The 27,012-nt window shown below is 52.6% G+C and overlaps 1 protein-coding gene across 6 annotated transcripts in view; it reads right to left on the bottom strand.

Moving 5' to 3' along the window:
* Positions 1-5,324: 5,324 nt before the first annotated feature.
* Positions 5,325-27,012, bottom strand: part of CHCHD6 (coiled-coil-helix-coiled-coil-helix domain containing 6) — a 249,715-nt gene continuing 228,027 nt past the window's right edge. For 2 of the 6 annotated variants that reach the window (XM_019024759.4, XM_019024760.4), the window contains exons 7-8: positions 8,172-8,307; positions 5,325-5,527 (exon numbers count right to left, since the gene is read on the bottom strand). In XM_019024759.4, coding sequence (XP_018880304.1) covers positions 5,522-5,527; positions 8,172-8,307 — 142 coding nt within the window. In that variant the 3' untranslated portion in view covers positions 5,325-5,521. Of the gene's footprint in view, positions 8,308-17,855; positions 17,975-27,012 lie in introns of all 6 variants that reach the window. The other 4 variants (XM_063704132.1, XM_063704133.1, XM_055381485.2 and 1 more) reach the window with 3 other exon arrangements.

The following is a 27,012-nucleotide window of genomic DNA, read 5'->3' as shown; positions in this document are numbered from 1 at the left end:
TCCAACAGCAGGCACAGTTTGTTACTGGGCACAGGACTCTGGAGCCAGGCAGCTCCAAGCCCAGCCCTAGCTCTTAGACTGCATGATCTTCGGCAAATCACTCACACACTGTGCCACAGTTTCCCCACTTACAAAATGAGGATAACAGCAGTATCTACTTCACAAGGTTGTGTGAATCTTTACCAAGTAGGTATTTATAAAGGGCTCAGCACAGTACCTGGCACATGGTAAAGGTCTGATATATGCTTAGTTTGATTATCAGCACTATTCTCTGCAGGCTGTCCTGTCGACACGAGGAATAAAGGTGCCCAGGTACATGCACACACCTGCCATTCCAGCTACATCTTACATGCCCACCCGAGCATAGGCACACATGCAGGCACACACACACTCAACACAGCCCACACGGTCCCACTAATGCGCCTTCCTGGGCCTTTTTCTCAGACCCACTCCTTTACCACAGGGGGTGGCCGGCAGCAGCTCCTAGCTGCCTCGGTTCCAGCTTCCCGCCATGGGAGGCACTAACTACGGCTAAGGGCAGAATGAAGCCAGGGAATTTCCACCTCCTCTGCCATGGGTAGCTCTCTCAACAGCTGCTGTGTCTCCTCAGAGGCCCCAGCTTCCCTGTGCAGGGCCCCTGCGGTGCCAGCTTCCATTGGGTGATCTTGCCTCTTCCCTCTGTCTCTGCAGCCCCAGGTGGCGGGAGGTCCTATGGCTGCTGATCTGAGTTACCTCTCACACTATCCCATCTGGGTTTTCAGTTCCTCCATCTCCTTTGTGACCAATCCCTTGCATTCAACTCCCCCTGCTCAAAAGCAAGGGTGCTGTTTTCCTGGTTGGACCCTGAATGATACAACCAATGTCATCACCAAGAATGCCCCTGCAACTGGTGGGATGAGTATTAATACTCCTGCTTAAGGGTCACTCAGCCAGGGCATGAGCCTGCAGCACCCGCCTCCAGGTGCACACCCTGCTGGACACACCCCTCACCTGTGCATTTCTCTCTCAGACCTGACCTCCTACCACACACGTGGAGGTACTGAGGTGTAGGTACACATGAGAGCACACACACATTCACACTCCAATGCAGTGTTACAGATGGCTCCAGCACACACACAGTCTCCAGCAGGGGAGGGGCAAAGATCTGGCTCTGAGAAAGTGGAGAAATGAGATGATATCCAGGCTGGGAAGAGCCCGTGAGGATCCGCAGGTGCCGAGCATGGCTGGCTGCTTGTGCACAAACTCAAGTACACATGCACAGACGTGAACACATGCGAATGGACAGGTACACACACACATACCTATGCACATGCTTGCACATGTGTGCTGGCACACCATGCACTCACATGTGTGCACACACATGGATACACACGCAGGATGGACATGTGCACACAGACCCATACACACACACTTGCGTACTTGGACATACAGTTCACACGAATGCACACACATTCGCACAGTCATCCTGCATGGTGGACACCGAGACCCAAGGAGAGGAATGCACAATGTCATGTGCACTGTCAGGAGCTCGTTCCCTCATCCCAATCCAAAGCCCCCAGAAAACAATGAGGGAGAAAGAAGTGGATAGAAATGGTTGAACATGCCCTGGTCCTTCAGGGGTGCTGGAGTTTGGGGAGTAGAGCCCCATCCACTGGAGCCCCCCAGGCCTGGCCTCCACCCCCTCAGGTGAAGACTGTAGGGACTCACTCACAGGAGCCTCCAGCCTCTACCTAAAGGTGTGTAGCTGTGGGTGGGGGCACAGAGGGGTGGAAGTCGGAGCTGGGACCCTAAGGATGGATAGGAGCTCACCAGGTGAGGTGTGTGTGGGTGCCTCACTTCCAACTGGTCTGGTTGAAGAAATCCCAAAACGCTTCCCCCACCTCCCTATCAGTGCCTCAGACTTTGCCACTAGCACGTCTGTCTGCTCCTCTCCAGTTACAAAGTCCATTCCTGAGTCTTGCCCTGTGGTCCCTATGGCAGAGTCTGTAGCTGGGCCTGGGATAGCTTCTGAAGCTGCCCTGAGGGGAGAGTCAGTGTAAGCCAGTGCTCCCCTCCCCAGGCTGGGAAGAGTCAAACCTGCCACCTCAACTTGGCTCAAAGGAAAGGGAAGCCAGGCGCTGACAGCAGATCATTTGCTTCCCAGAACAACGCTCTCTCACAGAGAAGTCCTGTTGCAAATGACAAAAACCCAGTTCAAACAAAAAGGGAAACTTGCTAGCTCATGTTAACTTCAGGTCTGGCTGGATCCAGGTGCTCAATGACCTTGCACAGTCTCTTCATCCCTTGGCTGTGTGCCTCTGCTGGCTCTGCTCTCTAGAACCCTCTCCCTGTGTGGAGGTGAAGGTGGTGGGAAGGGGGGAACAGGAATTGTTGACAGAGTTGGGGAGAGTGGTTCTTCAGAAAACTTGAAAAGCTATTTCTAAAAGAAGACGGGTGGATGCAGAGTGGGCCACAGGTGTTCCCTATAAATCTTAGACACTGCTTTAGTTGTTCTGTAATGAGGAAACTGAGGCTCAGGCCTAAGGGAATTGCTGGCCTTTCTTGGCAACCAACAGGAGGCAGAGTCAGGATTTAAACTGAGGCCCCCAGGCCTGCAGAGCCTGTGGATTTTCCTGTGTGCACCGGGCTCCCTTCCTGCCTGAACCCACTACAGGAGGTGCCAAGACCCGGACTCCAGGGAGATGCCAGCAGGTCTGGAAATGCTGAAGAAGCTGGTAATGGTCCTTACATCTCATTCATTCACTAGTCCTGGTCCCCAAACGACTCCTTACCTGCCTGTACCAGGGACCACAGGGGTGGCTAATGGCAGCCCACGTCAGGCTGGTCTTGAGAAGCTGGCAGGCTGTGCACACACTGTGTTGCCTTTGGGTTGGAGGCCTGTGTCGGGGCTGAGTGGGCACCCAGGAGGAGGGCTGCGAGGACTCACACAGGACTTAACCCTTGAGTAATGTGGAAGGAGACCAGAAGCTCCCGCACAGAGGATGAGGCTAGAGCCTCAGGCGGGGGCCATGAGCCAGACATGGAGGTGGGAAGTGGACAGACTGGTCAGGGTCAGGCGTGAGTCTTATTTTCAGGACCAAGTGGAAGTTTATGAAAATCCAGCAAGATCTGGGGACAGATGTGTGGATTTGGGGGTGTGGGAGGCCCAGGGCTAAGGACACTATGGGGAGGAGGGAGAGGGGTAGGCAGACCTGGCCAGCCAGAGGCAGTGGGGGACCTCAAGGAAGGGCCCTGGATTCTGCATGAGCCCCTACAGAGCCTTATGGCCCCTGCCCTGCACCTCCCACACCTGTGGCCTTGCTCCCCAGCTCTGCTCTTTGGCCTTCAAACCTTCATCAGCTCCTGGTCTGAGTCAATCATGCAGTGACGTGCGGGCAACGGTGCCATCTCATGAGGCTGCTCTACCAGCCTCTGTCTCTGGATGCCTCTTTGCACAGGCCCTGCCCAGGCAGGAGAGGGCTGTTGCTGCTACACGCCACTGCCACTGCCGACCTCATTCTGGCCTCATTCCCAAAGCAGGAGGTGGCTTTGTGGAGCTCAGAGGCCAAAGAGGTCTTTTCACTCCTCTCAGGCCAACTGCAATCTGACCAGACTGGCTACCAGGGAATGAAGGAACCAGGGGTTGCAGGCAGAGGATCAGGAAGTGCTTGCCCCTGGAAGCTGGCTCTCTGGCTGTGCTGGAGCCTGAAACTGGAACCTGAGCTAGCCTGGAGAAGGAGGGGCCATTTGGAAGAAACCATGGGGCCGCTGGCCGCTGGACACGGGAGGCCATTTGAGGTCACAGGTCTGTTGGCTGACATGAGTGGGCCTGGGCCGTAGGCTCCACCCAGCAGAATCATGAGCCACATAAAATGGGCGTTGTTTTAAGCTACGAGGTCTGGGGGTGGTTTGTTACCCAGACAGAGCCAGCTGGTACAGGCTCAGACAGCATCCAGCCCACAGGTGTCTGTGTACCTGGGAGTCTGTTTCCCACCCCAGGATGCGTCCCCAACCCCCAAAAGTGACACCTGGAGGAGAGGATGAACAGCTGAAAGTTATTCCTGTGAGATCTGAAGTTGGACAAAGCCCTGGAAGCCAAATGCTTCTGAGGGAGTCAGAACAGCATGGTGGATAGGCCTGACCTGTGACCCCTCACCCCTCCTCTTAGTAGGCCCCTCCCTGAAGGGCTCAGGCCAGGGTGCCCAGTGCACCCCACCCCTCCTCGCCGCATCACACCGCATGGAGTCTCCTTGTGCATTTCCACAGGCTGACCCGGGACTCCTAGAAAGGGAGTCTCCCAAAGCTGTCTGTCTGGCTGCTAGTATACTACCCGCCCAGCCAGTAGGACACGCCCAAGCCCCAACCCACCCCTTGAGCTCTGAGTGTGAGAATCTGGGAAGGGAAGTTTGTGCTGCCAAGCCTGAGTCAAGGCTGCAGGCTTTCAGCTCCAGATGGCATGGGGACTCCCCAAGGGCTCTATCAGGAAACCCAAGGTCACCAGCAGAGCAGTTAGAGGATCCCAGGCTCCAACCCAAAATCCTCCTGCTGGCGTGGTACAGGCTGAGTGTGGTCAGGGCACCTTGGCTGGAGGACGTGGCTAAAGGACAAGGACTGGAAGGCCAGTGTTTGGACACCAACCAGGCAGAGCATGTCCCGAACCCACTTTGTCATCTGCCCTCCTCAATCCCTGCATTCCTTATTTTAGAACCCCCAACACCCAAGTCAGAGACTTCAAAGTCACCTGGCCTCTTCTGTCGCTCAGTCGGTTTCAGTCCTGTCAATCAGCCCCACTAACCTGCCCTGGGCTTGAGCTGTGCGGGACCCTCCACACTGGTGATGTTCCCTGGCATTGAGTCCTGTCTCCCTGGCACCACCTGACAGCCGGAGCAACATCACTCAGAGACAGTGCCAGCTCAGCCTGCTGCACCGCAATCCTACCGCCTCTGCAGCCGCGCTGCCTGCCTGCCTTGCCCACCTTTGCTCTCCTCCACTGCCTGCTGCCCTCACACCTGGGATCCACTCTGCTGGGTCTCTGGCCCGCCCTGCCCTCGTCTGGTCAGCTTCCGCCCCGGGCGCAGGCAGCACTCGCTGCAGGAAGCTGGCCTGCTCTCCCTCTGTGCCATCCCTAGAAAGGCCTGCTCCCTTTCCTTCTCCTCCCTGTTTCTGCGGCAGCCTGCTGCTGCTGCTGCTGCAATGTAATTAGGGGTTCTCAGGCCATCTCCCCTGCCAGGCCAGGGACTCCCTGAGGGGAGCAGCCCATCTTCCTCAGCTCCACTTCGCTGGTGTCCAGTAGAGGGCTGGACGCAGAGTAGGCAGCAGTGACTGTTTGCCAGTGAGTCAACGACTGAAAACAAAGGCATCTGCTTTATTTGTTTTCAGACAGTAGCGCATACTTTGTTTCCTAAACACGTGGCAGCCCCAGGCTCAGGGGCATATGCAGGGGCCCAGCAGGAAACGGCAGGGCACAGTGGCTGTGGTCCCATGATTGGTCCCTTCTTCAGGGCTCCAAGTCACTGCCAGGGCAGGGAATGACGTCTGCTCCTCAGCCCTACAAAGAGAACAGGTCAGAGTTGAGTCAGGGCCCACTCCGCCCATGTCCTCCAGCTCCATGCAGATCGCCCTGTGACAGCAACTGCTTCCCAGGGAGCAGCTGTGAGTTGGTCTCCCTCCTCACCTGGAGACCCATCAGTGAGTCTCTTCACCTCTGTACCCCGGAGCCCAGCACAGTCCCCAGCAACAGGGGACAGGCCCTCACTCCACGCGACAGTGACACCAGAACCTGCTCCCCTTTCCTTTACTCTCCCAGGGCTGGCTCAGAAGGCAGGTCCCCTGCCCCTGCCCTCTCAACCTGCTGCGGTGTTTCTGACAAGCACCTTGGGTAAAGAAGAGTCTAACCCAACTCTGCTCTGCCTCATCAAGGCCTCCCCTCTGTTCTCCGATTTTTCACAGCTCAGCGGGAGCCTGCTGGGATGCTGGGGTCCGCACAGTCAGGGTCCTGTGGTGGACAGCCTGAGGCCCCTGTCCTCATCTGAGATGCCCAGCACATCTGCACACAGGCAGGTGCCAGGCTCTGGGCCTAGGCATCACCTACCTGCCCTAGGAGCCCCAGGGCAGATGTTAGATCCTGGAGAGAGAAGCAGTGCTGCCCCACCCCAAGGCCCTTGACCATGTGGGCCTCTGTCCCCTGCCGCTTGGCCCCTTGCAGAAACAAATCCCTCTTAGGGACCCTTCACTCCCCGCTCTCTGGTTCTGCCAGCAGCCTTCTGAGGCGAAGGCTGGCGAAGGGTGGTGAGAGTTTCTCCAGCACTTGCCACATCTCACACACAGGGCACCACCCAAGTGTCTGGGTGCTGGGGCTCCGAGGGAGTCAGGTTGAATATGCTGTCTCCAAATGCACACACACTGCCAAGACAGCACATGGGGAGAGCAGGCAGACCTCTGGCACTGCCGTTGCTCAGTCTCTGGTTTCTTTGCTAGTCATGTCAGGGGTAGGGGCCGGGAAGGAGGGAGCCAGACCTGGCAGTGTCCCAGAGCCTCTCTCAGGGAATACACTGGGGTTTAACGTGATCTGTCTTCCTTGGTAATCACATTTTTGCCTTGGTGCGAGGAAGATATATTGGTGAGGTGTGTTTGTTAAAGAAATACTCTTAGGGGTGGTGGGTAGGGGCTGAAAACTACCACAGAGGTGGGGCTGGATGGAGAGAGGATGGAGTCTAGGGCAGGCCACTGAGGCGTAGGCCCTGCCAGGAAGCCAAGAGCCTGCAGCAGATCCCTCGGTAAAGAGTTAGGTGTGTGATGAACAGAGACTCGGAGCTGCCCTTGATTGGGTGTGTGGAGGATCTGGAGGCTTCACTTTGCTGGTGAGTAGGGAGCTAAGTGTCTGGTTGGTGCGAAGGGCCCTGGTCTGGCCCAGCCTACCCAGCGCCTCAGCGCCTCCTGCCCACGTGGAAGCAGAGTGAGCAGCCTTCCATACTCTGAGATGGAGGAGGAGGCCGCCTGTCCTACCCAGGGCTTCCCTCTCTTGGAAGGCTGACAGAGGCCTTGCGACCACTCGTCCTGTGTGGAGCTACTTCTGGGCTGTGCTCTGGCCATGAAGGGACAGTCGGTGCTGGACGGGGCTGTGAGCAGCAAAGAGTGGAACAATCAGCTTTGGCAGATGGGTGTGAGCAGGGCATGACCCAAGGAAGCTCTCGCAGGCCTGGGGCTGCAGGACCCCGCTCAGTTCAGTGGAACAGATCTCCCCTTGGACATGGCTGGAGAGCACAGAGCATCTGGCCTCAGCCTTTTCCATCTCAAGTACCTAAAGCAGCCTGTCTCCTACTCAGGCCAAAGAGGCTTTTACATGGGAAAGGAGACCTCATCCTATTGTTTCTCCCATACATTTTCACAAACAGGACGCACTCCTTGGGGAGCCCAAACTAGGTGTTCTGAGAGTGAATGATGCTCCCCAAGGTGGGAGCTGTCCTGTTGGGGTGGGGCAAGGGTGAGGTATGGCTGGGAACAGCCTGACTGTACCAGAGGACGCTACGGGACCTGGGAAGGGGGAGGACTTATCTAGGATAGAGAGCAGCAGTTGGGGATGGGGGAGGAAGGCAGTAGGAGCTGGCTGGGAGCGCACCACAGGCATCCAGGACAACCGAGGCCCACTGGAGTGGGAGGTGACCAGAGAGCACATGAGGCTTGGGACCACTCACCAGGAAGGCCAAGCCAGCACACCCCTGTAGACCAGCTCAGGGCAGGGTGGCTGTGAGCAGCCTCTGATGGCCACATCTGCTCCCACTCCTCTTCCAGATGGCCTATCCTTGCTGGGACCCCCACTCTGCACTCGGGCCTCTGCCACCCTCCCACCCCTAAGTGCCGAGGGCTAAGAAGTCCCTGGCACCCACAAGGGGCCCGGCCCTTGAAGGTGGGGCCTGACTTTACCCAGCCTGCTCCCACCCAGCCTAATAGGGCAAACGCAACAGGGATCATCTCCCTGGGGCCAGATGTCCAAGGCGCTCCTGGAAGCAGCCAGGAGAGTGTGCAGGTGACTGAGGAAAGCGAAGAATCCCTCCCTTGGCAAATGCAGAGACCTCCAGGTGGAGCATCCGACTCTAACAGGAAAAGGCAGGCAGAGATCTCCAATGCTAGATAGAGGTACCTCGCCTACCTCCCAAGGCCTCTGGAAACCTGGGAGGTAGGCAAGGCCTTACCTTGTGGGCGGCGCTCACGCAGCGCTGGTATGCCTTGACCAGGTCCGAGCACAGCAGCACCTCATGCGGGCGATCTCGGTAGCAGTGGAGAATCTGGGCCTGCAGCCCTGAGCAGACGGGCTCCACCCTGCGGGGCCTGCAGAAGACAAGAGCAGGCAGGCCTGGGGCTCAGGTGCCAGCAGGCAGGGGAGAGAAACAACTCACATTCACTCCACCTACCTCCCAGGCGCTAGGCTAAGTCCCTGACACCCAGCGGCGTCCTTTTAACCCTCAAGGAGAAGCACTGTGCTTTCCCGTTCTAGAAATGAGAGGACGGTCGCAGGGGTCAAGCCCTGTGGTGGGTGGCTTAGGCTCACAATATAGCAGACACTGAAACGTGCTGTGGTATGGGGCTCCACACCGGGCTCCTTCACTGGGGCCTGTGTACATTCAGGAGACAGGAAAGCCCCACTGGAGGGCCCCCATGAGGATGGTGCAGCCCGCCTCCAGGACAACCCGCCCCACTGTGCCCAGGATAGCCATCCCTCTATGCCTGAGACAGCCCGCCCCACTGTGCCCAGGAGAGCTGTCAGCTGCTTTCCTGGGCTTTCCTGTGCCTGTGGTTTACCCATGACTATAACCATGTGACTTATTTTTTTTCCTGATTTAAAACTAATACGTGTGCAATAAGGAAAATGAAATCTACAGAAATGTCTAAAGAAATGAAAAATGTTCTTTTTACTTCTTAGAGGTAACCATGATAATATTTTGGGGGTAATTTACTATTTTTTTCTTTCTTTTTCAAAGTAGTTTTAGAACCCACAAAAGTGAGTAAGTTCACTTTCTAAAGTTGCGGAAAAAAAGAGCAAATATAGATGAACTAAAGTCAGTCACTGGCCCAGCCTCCTGAGCGTAATTTTGGATTGGTTGCTCTCCTTCCAGATTTCTCTCTCTCTCTCGTGCACACGCGTGCGCACACACACACACACCCCCGCACACTGACACACGCAACAGCACATTCGTGCACTCCCTGCCAGCCAGGTGCTGTCCTCCGGCTGCTGGGCATGCTCAGTGCTGCTCCTTACAGCTCTGGCAGCAGACACTATAGTTCATCATGCTCTTCACACAAATGAGGAAACTGAGGCTCAGAGAATTAAGGCCACGCAGCTGGACAGTGGAGGAGCGGGACATATTTATTTACATGGCTTTGGATGTACTGTTGCTGCTCATTTGTTTTCTTAAGTGGGTTTTAGGCCAGGACCCTTCCCAGCTGTAGACGGACCCACTGTAACACTTAACAGCCTTTCCAAATTGAACACCACTCACAGCTGAGGGCACCAAAAAGAGCTGTAAAAATGTAGAAAGCCATTCCTCAAGTTTCTTAGCAATAGAAAGGATCACTGTCACACATGCCACAGCTCCACTCCAGGTACGTGGAGAGAGAGATGTGTAGGTCAGTTGCTCTCCCACCAGGGTCTCCAGAGCCGTTATCATCTAACGATAACTCGAACACAGTTCCTCAGCTAGAAACCACCAGCACCAGGATGCTCGACAGCTTGGGAACAGGACCCCATATTTAGCTATCTCGCTCTGGAAGTCTGCGGGTGGACACTTCTGTACACTGCTGACTTAGCAGTGATGCCACCTGGGTCTGGTCTTCCCTTCTTGTCCATGTCATCCTCAGGCCACTGTATGCAGCGCAGTCCTCTCTGCAGCAGAGGTCAAAGGCAGCAGGGAGGAGCAGGTCTCTCTGCTGTCTCATCTGACTACGCGGGACAATGCTCCCCTCAAACCCCACTCCAGGTTTCTCCTCCACTCACTGTCTAGGACCAGGTCACATACCCATGCCTAACACCGTCGCTAACATGAGCAGTGAGTGTCCCATGTTCAGCTAAGGCCAGCAAGACCCATCCCCAGGGCATGAACAAAATGAACAGTCCCTAAATTAAAGACGGGGAGGGATGAGTGTGGGGTGGGGTGCAGCCGCCTGTGACTGCCATGCCACACCAGCGCCAAGGTAAAAGATGTGAAGGGAGAGCACACCTTCCCCTTCCTGCCGGGGGAGGCCATGGTGGCCCAGCCCTGGCCTGGGTCCTTGAATTCCACCCCATCCTAGCCATTGAGGTCACAATTCTGACTCAAGTCTGCATTGCATGCACCAAGTCTTACAGGGTCCTCTTATTTCCTGAAGAGGACTGGGTGAGGGGGTTTTTATCTGCATTGACTTCTCGTTCTTACATATGCAGGGCAGATGAGCCCCTGGCGTGCAGTCCTCTGCCCAGCTCCAGAGACCCGCTTCACTGGCCTGCGTCAGCTGCCGCACAGGCGGCTGGGGCAAGAATACAGCTGGGGTGTCTGGGGCAGCCCCTGATTTGTCTCCAGGTGCTTAAGCACGGCTCCACATCTGTATTTAAGAACTGTGACATGGGTGTGTCTAGTTGTGGGCTTTTTAGGCTGCTTCTTCCTTGGGGGATGGCTGGCCTCATGGCATTTCGTCTCAGGCAGGCGTTCTCAGGGACTGCACATACAGCTTTGGTTCTGAGTGTTCTGACACCTGTTTTAGGAGCACTTTCAAGTCACAGGCCAGGCTCTCTGCCTCCATCGCAGAGGCCTCCTCTCCTGTTCTGCTCCCTGAGTCTCCAGCCTTAGAAGGCTGTGCTCTCCCCTCCCCAGGCAGGGTTAAATCTGCAGGGCAGTGGGTGCCTTCAGTGGCACTGCCAGTCTCCCTGGGCTCTCTCTTGTCACCTATACTGCTGTCCCCTCATACCAGCCTCTTGCTGTGTCTTCTGTTCCTCCTGACGGTGCTGGCCCTCTAGAGTCTGAGACCCCAGAGCATGACTTCCATCATAGCCTCTGCTGCACTCCCCTGAAGCAGGACCCCACCCTGCCCTCATGGGGCCCTGGTGAGCCTGGTTCCTGGCTGCACCGTGGAGGCCAGCAGGCACTGAGGGGACCTGTGTGTCATGGTGAGTGGCTCAGGGGAAGCCCCAGGCTTAGTCAGGGCAGAGTTGTCCTAAGCTGTAACTCTGAGAGGCTTACTGATCTATGTGAAAAGAGGTACCATAGACAGGACAGGCGGAGGCTAAGTGGCCCCAGCCTGAGTCATGTGGCTGAGCCTCATGGAGCTGGAGGGCTGACCTGCTGAGCCCTGCCCTCTACAGAGGCACAACAGAGACGCCGACACTTTGCTGAATGGCAATGTGCAGGAAGACACAGCCGCATTTGCCCCTCTCCCCATGGTCAGCCTGGCTGTGTCCCCTCCTCACTGGCTTCTCCTACTTTAGTTTCAGGTCCCAGGACAAGGGCCTCTGCATTTTGAGGGCAAACCTCCCAGTGGGCTCCCAGTTCAGGAGAAACTGGGCCATGGCGAAATCTATCCCCTCCTTGCCAGTATCGCCCGTGGGACCATGACAGCCTCTCTCTCCTGGGACTTATCAGAACAATATGAGGAGACAGAATGGAAGGCAAATGTCAACTGGAAGAAATTTCACCCATTTGTCCACAAAAAGGCTCTGAATGGGATAAGACAGGGAGAGCACAGCTCTGGAAATGAAAAGCTTTCTCTGAAGCAAGGCAGGGCTAGGCCTTCGGTGAAGCCATTCACAAAAGTAGGTGCACTCTATCCACCCTGAACCCCTCCCAGCCCTGGCACACCATGACCCTGTTTACAATGCATACAAAACAGCTCCCATGTTCAGAAACATGGTCTTGCAAACAGCTACTCTTCACATGCACAGATAAAGGTATCCAAAGTGCGCCACAAACTTGCCAGGGATAGAAATAAGTCCTGTACCCGTGTGTAAGGACATTTCCTTGGAGAATGAAGATCTAATGGTCCATGTGGCTTTGAAGGGGTTCACACCATTCGCATTGGTGTATGGGGTGTCTGTTTGCACAGGCATCAAAGACAATGCCCGGGAAGTTGGCTCACCTCACTGGCTCTTATGTTCCTCATTGGTACAATGGGAACAGTAACACCGCTTGCCCCACAGAAGAACAGAATTGCATGCTGTGAAGTGCAGCTCTTATAGCAACCTAGCCATCAGTGTGAGAAACCGAGGTGGGGCCAGGGTCCGGAGTGGGGTGCACTTGCAGAAAGGCTGGGTTACTGGAGGCACTTGGCAGATAAGAGCTGAGGATATGCTGGGGTGGTGGAACTGCCGACGTAGGGCTTGGAGGGTGGGACCTTACCTTAAAGGGTCCCTCCCTCTACAGCATAAACTCTGATATCATTCGAGACCTAGTTCAGACCTTGCCCAGCCTCAGTGGTGCCTCCTCCTCAGGCATGTTAAGGCATTAGCATGTCTGCATAATCATGGTGTCTCTTCAACAAGGAGCTGGCAGATGTCTGAGGCTGGGACTCTTGGTCTAGTGGAAAGAACACAGGTTCTGGGATCAGACAAACCTGGGGCAAGGCGCTGGCTTTGTCACTTTCCACTGTGTGGTCGGTGCATCAGGTATGGGGGAGGACCCCACCCCACAGAGCTGTTGAGAGGATGGCAGGAGAATGGCAGGTGATGCCCAAGACGGCCTGGTCAGAACATGCTCAGTAACGCAGTGTGGCCCTGAAGGAATCATTGGCGTTCAGTAAAAAGGACCACAGAAGACCCCACACCCAGCCTCCTGATGGCCCTGAGAGTGTGATGGCCACAGACAAGGCACATGTGTCCTGGTCCCTGGCAAGCAGGCCGCATAGGTCTGCCTGACTCCCAGAGCCCCCATCCTGTTGGCTGAGACCACAGACACAGCAGAGTCCAGAGGCCCCATGTAGTTCCTTCCCAACCCCTGTGCCTGAGCGGGCCTCTCCCACTGACCTCCTCTCTTGGACCTTCTCCATTCCCCGCACTCCATCCAAAACACATTCATCTCTCAAAACATGGAAAAGCTTTTCAAATCGAAACCCCCTTTTGCCTCCATCTCCGTCCCAGGCCACAGCAGCTTCTCCTTGCTTAGAGAGGTGCTGCCTGGGGCTCCCCCTGCCCCACTCCCCTGGGCCCCATGCCGAGCCTCACTGCTCAGCTGACGGCACCTGCCCGGCCCTCACTGCCTCTCTGGCCACTTACTCTGGTTCTCTTCTGCTGGACCCTGGGCCTCTGCCTGTGTGCGAGCTCCACCTGTGGCCCCTTCCCTTGTCCCCTCAGCACACCAGCATGGTGCCCAGCTCAAGACCTGCTGTCCCCTGCCTGCCATGCAGCCCAGCAGGTGGCCATGGACCGACATGGACCAGATGTGGCTAGCCCTCATCCCAACATCTCCTCCTCCTGAATTTCAGTTGGGTCGGCAGCACCAACACCCAGCTGGTCCAGCTGCACACCCAGAGCACCCAACTTCTCCAGCCCCCATGCCCACAGAGTGCTCCCAAGTCTAGCCTACAGGAGAGCCCTAGCCCATGCCCTTGTTTTCACTGTCATTAAATAGCCTCCCAACGGTCCTCTCTACTTCCAGCCAACAGTGATGCTTTTAGAACATAATGCAGGCCACAGATTTCTAAAACACCAAGGCAGTTCAAAAACTCATTCTTAGGTAATCACAACTCACTGCACAATGTGCGAAGCATTACCTCATTTAATCCCAAGCAGGCCCATATAAGGTAGAAGCTCTGCTTTTCCTTAAAACAAAACAAAACAAAACAAAAACAAACCCACAATGTCTCCAAGTGATACAGTAACTTGCTCAAGTTCACCATTTGAAAAGCAAGGCCAGATCTCAGGCCTAGTTAGACTGTACCCAGACCTGATGGCCTGCTAGGTCTCCCACGGACCTCAGGCTATCTCAAGCACCCTGACACTGTGACCTGTCACCCTGCCATTGTCGCAGAGCTGGTATAACTCTGCCGCCAGCCTGAGTGACCTGAGAAGGTGGTCTGTGTCCCCAGCCCATCCCCAGCTGGATGAGGGAACTGACCTCACACCTCTGGTGGCCGACTGGCCCCTGGTCTCATTCCCACTTCTCCTCAGGCAGAATACACTGCACTTGGTGAAGAACCCATAACTAGCTAGAGACCCAGGCGATCCTCCCTCCCTCTTCCTTCTCTCTGGTCTTGGTCCACTATCCATAAGTTTCGGTGCAACCTTCCCTTCCATCCATAACCTCTGCACCCTTCCCTTTCCACTCATGACATGCCTCTGAGCAACCTCCCTTCCAATCCACACGAAGCTTCTTTGCAACTTTTCCTTCCATCCATGGAAAGCTTCTATGAAGTCTTCCCTTAGTTACATGACAACATTCTGTGCAGTATTCATTTTTTTGTATTAGTCTGTTTTCACACTCCTATAAATAACTGCCTGAGACTGGGTAATTTATAAAGAAAAGAGGTTTAATTGACTTACAGTTTTGCATTGCTGGTGAGGCCTCAGGAAACTTACAATCATAGTGGAGGGGGAAGCAGGCACATCTTACATGGCGGCAGGGGAGACAGAGAGGCAAAGGGAGAAGAGCCCCTTATAAAATCATCAGGTCTCACGAGAACTCACCATGATGAGAACAGCCCGGGGGAACCACCCCCATAATCCAATTACCTTCCTTCCTCGACACGTGGGGATTACAATTCAAGATGAGATTTAGGTGGGGAAACAGAGCCAAACCATATCAATTTCATCTGTGACAAGCTTCCGTGAGACCTTTGCTTCCCATCTATGACATATGCAACCTTCAATCCATAACAAGAATCCATATGACCTTTCCTTCCCATCAACAACAATGCTTTCTGCATCATTCCCTTCCCAACAATGGTATGGCTCTATGCAGCTGCCCCATCCACCCATGACAAGCTTCTGAACACCCTCTCCTTCACATCATAGCCATTCCTCTGTGCAGCCTTTCTTTCCCATCCATGAAAATCCTGTGCAGGCCAGGTGCAATGGCTCATGCCTGTAATCCTAGCACTTTGGGAGGCCGACACAGGCGATCACTTGAGGTCAGGAGTTCAAGACCCACCTGGCCAACATGGTGAAACCTCATCTCTACTAAAAATACACAAATTAGCCAGACATGGTGGTGAGGGCCTGTAATCCCAGTTAGTTGGGAGGCTGAGGCAGGAGAATCACTTGCACCCAGGAGGCAGATGTTGCAGTGAGCAGAGAGTGTGCCACTGCACTCCAGCCTGAGATATAGAGCGAGACTTTGTCTCAAAAGAAAAAAAAGTCTCTCTGTAGCATTCCCTTCCATCCACGACAATTTTCATTGCAGTCTTCCATTCCCTTCATAGACATTCTAGTGCTTGGCTTTCCTGCCGATCCACAATAAGCTTCTCTGCAGACCTCCCTTCTTGTAGGACAAGCCCCTGTGAACTACACTTCCCTCTATGAGAGGCCTCTGTGCAGCCTTTATCTCTGCCTCTGACTATCCTGCATACAACTTTTTCTTCCATGCACAGAAAGCCTCTCTGAAGCCTTCCCTTCCCTCAATGACAAAACTTGGTGCAGTACTCACTTCCATCCATGACAATCCTCTGTGTGGCCTTCTTTTCCCATCATCTGTGCAGGAATGAGAATTTTGTGTGGAGACTTCCCTTCACATCCATGGCAAGCCTCTGTGCAGTCTTCCTTCCCATTCATAACACAACAAGCCACTGTGCAGCCCTCCCTTCCTCCCTGACAAGTGTCTCTGAAGACTTCCCTTCCTTCTATGACAAGACATCTGTGCAGCGTTCACTTCCATCCATGAAAAGGTTTTGTGCAGCCTTTTCTTCTCATCAAAAAAGCTTCTGTGCATCCTTCCTTCTCATCTATGGCAAGGCTCTGCATTCTTCCCTTCTCGTCATAAACATTCCTCTGTGCAGCTTTCCTTCCATCCATGATAATTCTGTGTGCAGCCTTCCCTTCATGTCCAAGACAACCTGCACCCTTCCCTTCTATCCAAGCAAGCCTCCGTGCAGCCTTTCCTTCCCATTAGTGATAAGGCTCTGTACAGCCTTCCCTTCCGTCCACGGCGGCAGTCCGCGCAGCAGCCTTCCCTTCCGTCCACGGCGGCAGTCCGCGCAGCAGCCTTCCCTTCCGTCCACGGCGGCAGTCCGCGCAGCAGCCTTCCCTTCCGTCCACGGCGGCAGTCCGCGCAGCAGCCTTCCCTTCCGTCCACGGCGGCAGTCCGGGCAGCAGCCTTCCCTTCTGTCCACGGCAGACCTCTGGGCAGCCTTCCCTTTCGTCCACAGCAGGAGTCCGTGCAGCCTTCCCTTCCGTCCACAGCAGACCTGTTGGTGCAGCCTTCCCTTTTTCCGTCCATGGCAGGTGTCTGTGCAGCCTTCCCTTCCGTCCATGGCAGGCGCCTGTGTAGCTGTCCATGACTGCACAAACCTCCTGGGTCCAGGGCCGCCACTGGGTTATGAAGTGTTGCCTGTTTGTGCCTAGATAGGAACTGCAGACTGTTGGGCAGGGTCAGGATGTCCCTTCTGTTCTCCTTGGCTCAGAGTCAGCAGCACAGCCTGCTGGTTCAAAGCACACAACTGGCTGTATCTGAGACTCTGCCAAGCAGGAGCATTGGAGGGAAGGAAACACTGGATCTGGCAGTGCTACAAGGCAGGAGCTGTGCCACCGCTGTTTATTAATGCACTGACTTCACACAGCAGGACTCTCAGGTAAGGCAGAGATGCCCCTTTATTTCTCAGGTTTCCCCTTCTGGCCTGGGGAGCATGGGTTTGGCCCACATGAGCCAGCCTGGGCTAGTATGAACCCATTCATGGGCCCAGTGAAAGGTATGGGGTGAAACCGTGATCTTCCAGGGAGAACATAAAACTGGGCTTCCAAACTCCATGACCCACTGTCCAAAAGGAAACAGACCCTAACACCAAATGAGTTCCTCAATTCAAAGCCAGGTACTATTTTTAGCTTTCCTGTAGCACAAACCTATATGTTCCACTTTTGGATTAAGTCAGTTTGGAGAGGGTGCCTGTCACAAATTGTTGTCAGAAGAAGACAACCTGGTCAAGTTGAGGGGTCCAGGGGCTCCTGAGAACTAGACATGTGCAAAGGTTAGTGGGTTTGATGATCCCCTCAAATTCATGTCCTTCCTGGAGCCTCAGAACATGGCCTTATTGGGAAACAGGGTTGTTACAGATGTGATTAGTTAAGACAAGGGCATATGGGGTAGGGTGGGCCCCTAATCCAGTACGAATCCCATTCATATTCTCTTGTGAAGAAGAGAGGAGACACAGAGACCACCACACAAGGAGGAGGCACTATGGGGACCGAGGCTGACAGTAGAGCGATGTGTGCCCAACAGTATGTGTGTCCCGGAATGCCAAGGATGCCAGCACCACCAGCAGCCTAGGAGGGGCTGCAACAGATTTCCCCTCCAGCCTGAGGGCGAGACTGGAACACCAACACCTTGATTGTGGACCTCTGCCCTCCAGAACTGTGAGAGGATAAGTTTCTGGGCTGAAAGGCCTGACATGTGGTGCTTTGTTTTGGCAGCCCTGGGAAACCCATGTCATCAGGCATGCTGCAAAGGGGTTGGACCCGTTTCCCAGAAGTAGAGTGGGGAGCGGGGATGGGCAGGAATGACCAGGGGACCAATGTATCTCTGATCGTTTTCTGAGAGCAGCGTGCACTTTCCACGGCATGGTGGCTGGGCCTAGGCGCACATCAGCAATAGCCGCTACACTTCAATGCCCACCACATGCCAGGCTCCATGCCAGGGTCTGCACATGGTGTCTCCAATCTCTGTCCTCCCCTGTAAGGCGTTATTTTATTTAGAGATGAACTGACTCACCTTAACCCATGTAATGGAAAAGGGGAGGAGCCGTAACTTATGAGCCGGTTCCTAAAGCTGCTTCCAGGTGCTGCCCAGGAAGTCTTCTGCACTGGGAGAGATCTGGGATGAGGATCAGCCTGTGGGAGGGGAGCTGACGGTCAACAGCACGGGCAGAAAATTCGGCCTCATTTGAGAGTGGATCTGGATGTCTGTGGTCTTGGGAACTTCTGCCTGTCAGGGCCTCCTGTGTTCTAGGTTCACAACAACCCTGTGAGCTGGGCCTTCCCGCCCCGTTCTGCAGACGGGGTTGGTAAGTCACAGGCAGCTCACGTGACTGGCCCGCAGTCACAGAGCAGTGAGAGGGGCCCGGGATAGGAAGAGTGGAGTGTGCTCAGCTCCATAGCTCTTGCTCTCTGCACCACCACATGAGCTCCACTCTGCCATTAGAAAATTCCAAGACATTCTGAAAGAGACAACCAAGGGTACTCAGAAAAAGAAAAGACAGTTGCCCCAAACCACATTAGGCAGGGCTCTGCATGGGGCAGAAGCTTGCCAACTCCCATTGGGCAGCCGGGAAGCTCCCAGCCTAGGAGCCACAGGGAGGAAAGTGAGAGAGGAAGACATGAACTCATGGCAGCCTGCAGCATCAACAAGAGGTGGGAAGAAAAGCAAACAGAAGTGAGCGGAAGCGTCCTGTCATGAGACCGGCCTGGCAGGAGCATAGGTGGCACCTTCCCATCTTGGGCGCACACATCGTAGGTGGCCAAGTCGTTCCCATGATGGCGGGCACTCCAGCTCCCAGGTGGGCAAGAAGAGGGATTCGGGACCAGACGCCAGGCCCTGTTCTCTCTTTCTCCTGCGGAGCGTGCCCAGTGCCTGCTCACACGTGCGGCCCCAAATCCTCTGTGTGCTCTCTTCACTTTATTTAATAAATGGAATCTCATCAACTTATCCTTCTCCTATTATCACTGCTGACATCAATCTGATAATATTGGCCTGGTGTGGAACTGGGCTATTATATGTCCTCTTGATACTTAATTTCAGAGAAACATCAGCAGGGGGGTGAATATATGGAGCAGGCTTTTTATTACAGGCAGCAGTAAGGAGATTCCGAGTGAATTAGACATTCATCTTGGTCAGGTCCAATCTAGCTGTTCAGGAGGGGTTTCTGCTTTAACCCGTGGCTAGGGCTGAGGCGCTGATGAGACCAGCTGGTTACTAAGGACTTGGTTAACTGACTGCTATTGACAATGTGCCACTCAGCCTGGGTAAGTGGAACCCAGAGGTCCTGCCATCGATCAACACGCCACACGGGATCGCTATCAACTGCAGGATGCCGGGCTCCAGCTGCCCCATCCCTCAGGCGGGAGAGGGGCCTGTTTGAGAGCTGAGGCTTGCGAGAGAGCCTGGGGGTGCATTGCTCCCAAGAGGGCCTGAGACACAAACGAGCCCCTGGCTGCTGCTTAGTGAGGCAGAGGCTGCGTGTGACAGGATTGTCCAGGACTATCCCTTCTCTCTCACACACACGGAAAGAAGAAAGGGCCATTCCTCTTTCTTTCTTTCTTGGAAAAAAATAAAGAATGCACACTTTCCTAAGAGGAGATGCACCCTCATTCACTAGATGTCAGAGGAAGCCAGGTGGGGCGCTTTCTGGGCTTTGGCAAGGTGGAAGGAAAGGGCAGGGCCACGGTGGCCTTTGGTGCTGGGGGATGACGACTTCCAGCCCGCCTGTGGCTGAAGAGCTTTCTGGCACTGTTTCTGCCAATGAGACTCACCATGGCAGCCCCTTGCAGCCATGGCCTCTGAACACAGGGGAGTCCTTGGGCTGCCCCAACCCTGCTCTGTGTGGGGCTGCGGGAGGCTCTTGAGCACAGTCCTATTACGTGACTTTCCCTCAGCACTGGGTCCTCAACAAAGCAGGGAGCTGTCACCCAACTGGCACTGGGTGGGTCCCTAGCACTCCAGACTGTGGGTGGCTGCCTGTTCCCCACCCCTTGTCGTCTTAGAGTCCTTGCCGCCTCTCTGCTGGAAACTTTAGCTCACCTTCTGGCTAATTCACTTCCCCCCTCAAGTCTCCCCGAGTCTACCCCTTTAGTCTCCCCACGTCTCCCGCCTCGAGTCTCCCCACTCAAGTCTCCCCACTCAAGTCTCCCCCCGAGTCTCCCCATGTCTCCCTACTCGAGTCTCCCCCTGAGTCTCCCCGCTTGAGTCCTCCCCCGAGTCTCCCAAGTCTCCCCGCTTGTCTCCCTGAGTCTCCCGACTCGATTCTCCCCCATCAAGTCTCCGCCACACCGAGTCTCCCCTACACTGAGTCTCCCCGTCCCGAGTCTCTCTCTTCAAGTCTCCCCCCTCCCAAGTCTCCCCTGAGTCTCCCACCTAGAGTCTCCCTGTTCCCGACTTTCCCACCTCCCAAGTCTCCCCACTAGAGTCTTCCCAACCCAAGTCTCCCTGCTCGAGTCTGCTCCTCCAGCCTGGCTCCTTGCTGACATCAACTAGAGGGATCTTTCTGACTCATGATGCTGTGGGTGCTTTGGCCCAAAGCTCCCCAGAGGATGGCGCCCCCCACAGGCCTGCCCTTCCAGCTCTGTGCTTTGGCCTCAGCAATCCTGAAGGTCAGAGCTCCCAGAACCCGAGGGGTGGCCAGCTCCACACAAGCACATGGCCAGTTCACAGTGAGCCAAAGTCCTCCTCACAAGAGCCGCCCGTGCCTGCTCTGCTGCCCTGAGCCTCCCTCCTGCCTGGCCTCTTCTCCCCAGCCTTTTCCACAAACTCCATCGTACCAGCCTAAAACGCCCCCGTAAAGACCTATGCTAAATGAATGTCCTTCCTTCCTTCAAGGGACAACTATTTACTAAGTGCCCATCCCATGGTGAGCAGACTCACAAACAATGAAACCTCCGCCCTGCCCTCAGGGACCCCTCTCACCCACCCACAGCCACAAGGCCTAGAGGCAAGGCCAACTCCACAGCAAGGCATTCCGGCCCCTCTAGGACCCAGTCCTGAGGAGAAGGTAAGTCTCCATCCTGCCTGATTGTCATCAACTGCCCCCACGCCTGGGCCACGGGGCCCCAGATTTCAGGAACACTCTTGACTCCTTCTCCAATCTGCCCCCATGTCTGTCTGCTAACCACAACTTCCCCTGAAGGTTACCTGCCCTTCTTCCCGCTGTCACACAGGTGCTGTGCGTCTGTGTAGTCCTATGTGGACAGGCCGCCAGCCCCACCTCTCTGTCCCCTCTCACTGGGAGGGAGTGTTACTGACCCAGTGTCACTTCTGCTCTGTGGCCTCCCTGGCCTGCTCACCTGAGAGGGTCCTGTGACACGGACCATCTGAGCACACTGCACCCAGTCATGTGGGACATGCTGTCTCCCCACTAGACAGGAGTGCCTGGAAGTCAGGAACCACAGCTTATTACCTCGGCTCTAAGGTCCTCACAGAATACTATGCAGGAAGCAGATATTCTATAAATAAATTGAGGTAGGCAGAGCATCCATAATTAAGAGTCATTGGGGCTCCACCTTCTTCCAGCTTCTAGGGGCAGAGGCCAGATCTGACTGACACACTAGATGTGGATGTGTGCAGTCTGACCTGGGGCCTTTGTAACCCGGTGGGCCGAGCCCTGGACCATGTGCCCAGCCCCTGGCTGAACAGGCGTCTGTCTGGGCCATGCCGTGTCCTGCATTCTCACCTTCTCCTCGCTTCTATTCCTGAACACAGCTCAGCGCCTATTGCCATGTGTGTGGAAATTCTGTAACCTACCTCCTTCTCCCATCCTCTCTGTGGATCCAACTTATCAATTCTTCCTTTCATGCACTGTTTGGCATTATATCTAAGAGTCATCATCAAACCCAAGGACATCTTTTTCTCCTATGTTATCTTCTAGGAGTTTCACAGTTTTGCGTTTTACATTTAGGTCTATGGTCCATTCTGAATTAGTTTTCATGAAGTTCACAGTTTTTTAAACTGCGATAGTGTTTTATCAGCTGACAGCTCACTCATAACCTAAAAGGAAAAACAGATTCCTATAGGGCCTCCCAGAAGACCTGGGCCCCCCATCTATGACCCTTTCCCCTCCCTCTACTGTCTTCCTCGAGCACATTCAGAAACTGGAGCTGCACAGAACACCATGGTAAACCCTAAGTATTGCAAAGAAGAGCTCTCAGACACTGGGCCTCCTTCATTATGACAGCCCTACCTCGCTACCCCATCACGGACACCAGAGGAGGCCAAAGAGGTCCTCCAGGACTCACCTCTCACCGTACCTCATGTCACCCAGAAAAAAGGGGGACTGCAGACCATGTGTTTTTAGGATAGAAAGCACCCAGAAAATGTGCCTCAACTTCTACTGCCACACCTTGGCTTTGGACCAGAACTGACTTCCCTTAGAACAACCACAGGGTCAGCCACCCGCTACTGGGGTCTGGCGAGACACCTGATACAACCTGACCCCAGGTGAGGACGCAAAACGAGGCAGAGGGAAAGTGGACACATCCCACAGCCATGCAGAGGTGAAGGCACACTCTGTTCCGATTTCCTAACTTCCATCAACCTGAAGTCACGAAAGGACTTTGAGTTGTTTTCCAAAAAAACAAAGAATGAAAGCCTTGTCCTTCAATTGTCCTTTTCCCTCCCAGCAGAAGTCACAGGGAGTGGGGTGGTAGTGGGGGGTGTCATTAGGAGGTGGTGGCAGTGGCCTGCTTGCAGCTAAGGCAGCCGGTGGGGTCCAGGAGGGGACGTGGCAGGTGAAAAGGCAGCTGGCATGGTTGAGAGACTGGTTACATTGAGACAAAAGTTCACTGATTGAGCAAATACATATCCTGTTGAAGAAAACAGCCAAGTCTCATGCTCTATGAGAAGGGAGATTTACACATGGAAACGGAGAGAGAGAGAGCCCTACAAAGAGCCTCCAGATATTAGAACTGGAAGTACCACTATGGACTTGTGAAATACTCCCCCCCAACACACAGATGGCAGTCCTCATGCATGCACTGTGGATGTACATGCACACACATCTACATACACATGCACTCTGTGTACACACATCCATGTTTCCCAGCTCTTCCCACTGAGAGCACCTAAAAGCAATGACACCTCCGCAGCAGGGAGCACACCCGGAGCTCAGACCCCAGAGCATGGTTTCTAGCAGCATCCTCCAACAGAAGGAATGTGGCTCCTGGGAGAAACGGCTGACTCCAGGGCTGGGGCAGAGAAAGGACAAGATGAGCCTGAACACCTTGTGCTAGAAAGTAAATAATGAAGAGACATGCCAAAGGAAGGAAAGTCAGTTTGAAGGGCAAAATCTATGGCATTTTGAATATTAAAATAAGTTACAGATTATAGCCCAATGAATAAATGTGAGTCCTTGACTCCTTACTAACATAACCAAATAAATGAATAGTTACATAACTAAAGAGAGAAGGGGAAACTCCTCCTTTAATAGAATATCAATTCATAAATGTAGAAGAAATGATGGAAATAGATCATCACAATGTTCTCAACGGAAGCTAAGGCTGATGGGTGGAAGTTAGATGAGGATCAGGATACTGGCATAACACTGGAGTATCTCCCCCACAAAATACTAAGCAAACACAAAGGGAAAATAAGGCCTTCACAGCAGGGAGACCGTGGAGATACCAATGTGACCAGGTCTAGGTCAGCATCACTAGTGGTAGGACAGGTGGCCTCTTGAGCCTACTGATGGGATGCACCTCACGAACATAGCACCAGTTCTGGGGTCTTCCTGCCAAGAATGCACGGCTTGAGTCTGGTCATGAGGAAACACCAGGTGGGCCAGGGCTGGGGCTCTCCCTACAGATGAAAGCCCTGCACTTTCTTCAAGTCTGTCAGGGTGGAGAGAGACACGAAAGAGTAAGGAACTGTTCCATATGAAGGAGCTGATGATGCGTGACAGATTCCTGGACCAGAAAGGAAACGACAACATTAGGGTAGCAGGCGAAGTGTGGTCTGTGGGCTGACAGTCCTGTTGAGTCAGTGCTGATTTCCTCATCGGCAGCAGTGTGAGGTGACCAACGAGGAGGTATTCTTGGGAGGCCCATGGTGCATGGAAGTATTTAGGGGTAAGGAGTTATCATGTCAGAAAAAGACAACGTTTTCATCTAGAGAGAAAAGGTGATGAAGCAAATTCTGTAACATGTAAAAAATCAGGGAATCTTGGTTAAGGAGATGCAGGAATCCTTTGCGGTGTTTGTTCTTACAATCTTTCTATGGGTTTGAAATTATTTCAAAATAGACCAACAATGATGGCAATTTGATAGGACTGGATGTACTCAAAAGGACGCACTTATCCCAAAAAAAAAAGAGTCTATCTAGATTTTCTTCTCCTGGCTGGGAGTGGGGTTGGGAAAGTTTGACAAAGTGATTCTAAATTCAACCTCAAAAAAGAAGATGCAAAAAGATCATCAAGGCAGAAGAGCTTGCTCAGCCAGATTATTTAATATTTTAAATAACTATAGCTTCCTAATATGTCTTAAACAGGTTTAAAACATGCAGAAGTGGCCTCGAAAAGAGTCTAGAAATAGACTCAAGTGTGTAAGAAGGAATTTAGCATATGATTAGGTGAAATTTTATATCAGTGCTAATGGGACAAAGGATATTTTGTTTGGAAAAAATAAAATGAAAGCAGATCTTTACTTCGTTCACATCTTACTCCTAAGTAAATCCTAGGGAGGCTATTTGGAACAACAATTTAATGGCAGAAAATAAAATCATAGAAGTACTTGTCCTAAAAATATGGGTGCATACGATTATAGACCTTCACTGGGGTGGAAAGGTCTTTGTAATATAATGTAAGTTACAAATAGAAAAATGAGCAACAAAAATACATTTGGTTCCCATCTCCACATCAACTTCCAAAAAGCAAAAGTTAAACAAAAAATTAACTAGAAAACAGTCAGAAGAAAAATGATAAAAGACTAATAACACCATTACACAAAGACCTGTTAAAAATGAATAATAAGGAGAAAAATGGGAAAGGCTGTAAGTAAACAACTCATAAAAAAAGAAAAACAAATGGCCAATAATATAGGAAAGGATTTTTACCCTCACTTAATACTTGAAGAAATGAGGAGTTTTAAAAGTGAGGGTATTTTCCTCCTTTGATAGCAGTAAAGATGCTTTGAAAAAATATTGCTGAAAATCCTGTGCTTGGGAAGTCCTGGGAAAATGGAACACTCTCTAGCGTTTTTAGGGTGAAAATTGGTACACTTTTCTTCTGAAGGGTTAGCAGGTCAAATGTAAGCATATAAACCTGTATGCATATGGTTTTTTTGGTGTGTGTATCCTTTGACCCAGAAACTCCCTCTAGAAGAATTTAAACATATAAGCACACAAACACAAATAAGGCTGTCTGTCACAGTGCCGATTATATTGATAAAATATAGAAAACCACACAAGGATTCATCAATAAGTGATTGGTTACATAAATTCTGGTATAACCATATACAAGAATAATAGGATAATTAAAAATGAAGATCTAAATCTACATTTACTGATATACAAATATTGTGCACAGCATATGGATGAGGGAAAATAGCACACACTGAACTGTGTGTTGAACACAAACTCATGGTCTCATTTATGTGCAGCTGTGTGGCTGTGCTCCGTGAACATGGAGTGATGTCACCAAACTGAAGCAGGAAGAGATTCTGGATTTTTTAAAACTTTGCATTTTTCTGTATTGTTTGATTTCCTTTTACAATATTCATGTATCATTTTTATAAATCAGAAGGCGAAACATTTTCCTTTTGAAAAACCTGGAAGATATGTATATACTCTGAATATTTTACATCCCTCCTCATTTTAAGATGCTACAGTAAACAGCCTATCAGAGAATGTGTGGACACTAAATCTACATACTGTAGATTTCTAGGACTATGCACAGTTCCAGGAGAGATTTAAACGGTCCATTTTTACAGTGATGATATATATGCACACACACGTCATCTTCTAATAATCACAGAAGATGAGGCCTGAGGGACAAGAAATGCAGAGTGAAGGAATGCCTGTATATCGTAGGAACTCAATGAATATTTGTTGACTGAGAAGGGGAGAATAAATGATGCCCTTATCTCTGAGATTCAAAAACAGAAGTCCCAATCAATTTGCTCAGATGGAGTGAGTGGAATATGTGTAAATTCTGGTGTATTTGTTAAAGAATCAGTCATTTTATTTTGGCGTCCCATCTTGTTCCATGTCTGCCGAGGTATGTGAGAGATAAAATTCCTGTTTTCCACACTGTCACAAGTCACAGTTGTCAAAGCCAGTGGCTGCATGGCAGACGCCATCTAAAGGCATTCTTCTTTGCTGCTGGTGTACTGTGTCCCCCCACGTCTCCTGGTGCATTGTGCACACACAGGCACACACACAAACACACACAGGCTAAAAGACACAGCCTGAAACAATAGGCTGAAATGCGCATGAAATCAGAGAGAAACAACATTTCCTGCACTTGGGTTTAAAAATAACCAACTGTACAGGGATAGGATGAGAAAGTTGTGGCTTAACAGACTTAATTCACTACTTCCAGAGCTATCTTCTTAAAACACACATCTGATCATGTCATTTCAAAGCTCAGACACTTCCGATGGCTTCCCAAGGCATCAAAATAAAGCCCAAACCCCTGGCACTCAAAACCCTATTGCTTGATCCTGTCCCAGCTGTGTTCCCTCGCCACACCCCGGAGTGGTGGATTCTGGAGGCAGGCTGGCTTGAACTGGAACCTTACTCTCCTGCTCACTAGCTCCGTGACTTGGGCAAGTCTGTTCACTTCACTGACTCCCAATTTAATTATCTATAAAAACAGAGTCATAAATGAGATAACCTACTCAAAGTGCTTCAAGGTTTGCCTGAACCACAGGAAGAGTCTGATAAATACTAGTGCCCTTTCACCTCCTTCTGTCCACAGAAGAATGAAAAAGAGTACCAAATAGCAAATGGGTGCTGGCCAACCCGAAATGAAGGACAAGCCCAACATGCAGGTAGCTTGGGGTGAAGATCGCTGCCGGTGGCAGGAACAGCTTCTCAGCAGTGGTGGCCTCCTGGGCCCTGCAGGCAGAGACCCCTGCATGGGGACCTGTGGGAGCCACACAGCCCCCTCAGTCCTGAGCGAGCCTACAGGGCCACCTTTCCTGCTATGAATCACTGTGATTACCCAGGG

Source organism: Gorilla gorilla, chromosome 2 (genome assembly GCF_029281585.2).
Source record: "Gorilla gorilla gorilla isolate KB3781 chromosome 2, NHGRI_mGorGor1-v2.1_pri, whole genome shotgun sequence".
Classification (NCBI taxonomy): domain Eukaryota; kingdom Metazoa; phylum Chordata; class Mammalia; order Primates; family Hominidae; genus Gorilla; species Gorilla gorilla.
The sequence above is the reverse complement of the archived record's forward strand: the minus strand, read 5'-3'. Positions and strand labels throughout refer to the sequence as shown.